General features: G+C 40.3%; 1 protein-coding gene across 1 annotated transcript; it reads left to right on the top strand.

Moving 5' to 3' along the window:
- Window positions 1-1,818: 1,818 nt before the first annotated feature.
- SARC_03221 (hypothetical protein) lies at window positions 1,819-2,437 on the top strand (the record flags this gene model as incomplete). The annotated part of the gene is made up of 2 exons (XM_014303006.1): window positions 1,819-2,218; window positions 2,253-2,437. The coding sequence occupies 2 exons, from the start codon at window positions 1,819-1,821 to the stop codon at window positions 2,435-2,437; spliced, it is 585 nt and encodes a 194-aa protein (XP_014158481.1).
- Between the last annotated feature and the right edge of the window lie 748 nt (window positions 2,438-3,185).

Genomic DNA, 3,185 nt, shown 5'->3' with positions numbered 1-3,185 from the left:
TACAATAAACAAATGTATTATCTCAATTGATCTTGATATTTTAGACTGACCGGAGGCCGTATTTCTACACTTGGCATTGCTGGCCGTTGATCAATAATAACTCTGACGGAACATTTAAGAGAAAGTCAGGGTAAGACTAGATATGAGTTCAATAAATATATTATTGCCAACTCATAATTTTCATTTACCTCGTATAAACGAGTTACAAAGATGAATAGAAGGTGCGACGGGTTTACAACCATAGACCTGACACAAGGGTATCATCGAATGCAAATTTATGAGCCCCATCGTAAATACTTTAGTTATACGTGGAAGGCTAAGCAATACCGATGTAAAGGAGCACCGTTCGGGTTACATTCCTTACCAGCATTCTTTCAACAAGTAATGGAAGGGATGTTTGCAGACATGCCTAACGTGCAAGTCTACACAGATGACATAGTCATCTTTTCAAAGACCAAGGGCGAACATGCCGCATTAGTCAGAAGAGTCCTTTAGAGACTTAACGAACAAAAATTCAAGATTAACGAGAAAAAAAAAAGGTCATTTTGCGATGAGTGAGATGCAGCTTTAAGTCTATTGTATCTATGGGGAAGGTCTTAAAATCGACCCCGGAGGCTTGATCCAAATAAAGATCAGTCAGATGATATTATGTTAAAGGTTTCCCAAACCTCCGGAAGGTGGAGCAACGAATTTGATCCCGCACTTTATCGACATAATTATAGACATACTAATATACAAAACAGGAAAATTGCAATATCTGACTGATGTATGTTTAAGTTCTCTAACGGGTACGTTAAACTGTATTGACTTAACAAATATCGACTTCTCGAATTCAAAGAGAACCGCTGATTCATAGAGTTATCATCATCAGCGTCGACGTTGTCTTCATCCTCTGCGTCACTTATTTCGAGATCTGATTCTAGGAGATCGTCACGGTCGCAGAGGGAAGAGCCGTCGTTGACTATCGTATCCAAGCATAGTGCTGAACTACGTGTGAGCAACAACAGCGTGATGATATAACTGTGAATATAGTAAATACGTAATATGTTATGGTGTGATAATGTACGTATTTATCAATAGTACTATATTGACACAAACTTTACTTGGTATTAATGACAGCATGAAGCCCCCCCAAAGGCCCTCCTTTTCCTTCCTTTTCCCTGTTCAAATTAATCAAAAGTCACTCGCTTCGCTGACCTCTGGCATAATAATAGAATCATGCAAAAGACCAAAACCAAAAAAATAGCTAAGCCAAAAACCTCCGCGTAATTTGAGATTCGCCATTGGATGGATTGTACAAATATGTAAATAGATATGTAATTTTACTCTTTGAAAATTAATAAACACAAAAAGTTATGAATCAATCATATTTTAATCATCATAGCATTCTGATTGAACATTGAAATCAGTAAAAAAAATATGTAGTCATCTGTTTTTTCCTTGAAAGAACAAAGAACAAAAAAATGGCCACAATTGAGATTAGTCATGTCTTAGATGGTCATGACAAATTGAAGCATTTCAGGGCGCAATTGAAACCCCATTGACCCACTCCACATTCGTCAGGGCACACAATACTCTTCAGATTCTGTGGCGGATCCTGACCGTCAGTCGTACACTTTCTGAAGAAACACAGAGTGGAGTCCGAATATAGTACAGAAACGGGGCGACCAAAAAAAAGGGGTACACGTGCCTGACTTTTTGCTGCGAATTTGGGTCCTGCGGCCCGCGCAAGGTGGAATTCGCGAGTAGAGCGATATTTTATTATAAAGCAGTGTGCGTATTTATTGCGTGACATACGCATATGTATGGAGAGAGATGATGAAGCGTCCAAGCAAAGAGACGAAAAAAGAGAAGGGTAACGGTAAATACAAAGATAGAGATAAAGAAAAGGAAAGCTTGGAAGATATTAATGAATTTAGAGTAAACGATGGAGCTGATGGTAAAGAAAAGCAAGAAGGCGAGGTTCGTGGCGCTGGATCGACAGAGCAACGTAGACATAGCAATAATATAAGCCCTGAGAACGAGAAGGAAAACAGCAAAGAGAAACGTGTCAAGAAGCAGAGCAGTGGGTTCAGTTTCGTATCGGGACTCCTGACCAAGGGAGGAAGCAAAGGGTCGACACAAAGCATGCGAGTGCAGAGTCGGAGTGGTACAAGTGGCAACAGCAGTGGTCATGACAAGAACCGGAGTGATACTAGCTTGACCGAGCATGTAAACAGTGTGCACAGAGTATATACCTTGCCAGTGATTAGCAAGTCGGCAGGTGAAGAAAGAGATCGCGGTAGGTCTAGCCAACATGGCCTTCATACTAGCTCATACAGGAACAGCAGAGGAGAAAATGCGTCCCATATGCAATCCATATCGGTACCTACGTCCAGGGCCAATAAGGGCAGAAGTAGCTCTGGGGTTAGTGCGACGAGCTCACAGTCAAGTGTGAACTCACAAACGGGACAATACAGATCCACGACAGGCAGACAGCCCAGGGTATTGAACGACAAGCATACACAATCATCACCGCAAACGTACAACAAACGGGGTAGCAATCCGAACTTCTCCAAGAGCATTAGCAATAGACATACAGGGGGTAGTGTGTCCGTTATAAGCAAAAAGCCAGTAAAGCCTGTAAAGTTTATGACCTCGCCGAAGATAAATGGTTGCGGAAGGTATCTCATCAGCGACCATCTTCTAGGCCACGGAGAATATTCGAAGGTCTACAAAGCCCAGCACGTCATAACAGGCGAAACGGTGGCCTGCAATATTATTGATATGACTCAGAGTATGTGGGGATGGATGAAATGGAGTGTGAAAGTTGCATACTATTTTATTCACTTTGCGTATATATATGGTCTATATCCACAAAGAGCAATTTGTTGTTATCTATGGACGCATAATTTGCCGACGTATTATCTGATACCGATACACTATACTTTCAATTTTGCACACAGTAGTATCCTGTTCGATGATCACGGCTACACAGACACAGACACAGAGACACAAACACATACATACCCTGTTGATGAATATAAGCATGTAATTCGTCCTGTAGAGAACACCACAGTTATTGAATATGAGTTGTGTATATCATATATTGAATAAATTTTAGATCTGAATTTCACAATACCTATATATATATATATATATATATATATATATATATATATACACACACACACACAACATATATA

Source organism: Sphaeroforma arctica (genome assembly GCF_001186125.1).
Source record: "Sphaeroforma arctica JP610 unplaced genomic scaffold supercont1.159, whole genome shotgun sequence".
NCBI lineage: Eukaryota > Ichthyosporea > Ichthyophonida > Sphaeroforma > Sphaeroforma arctica.
The sequence above is the reverse complement of the archived record's forward strand: the minus strand, read 5'-3'. Positions and strand labels throughout refer to the sequence as shown.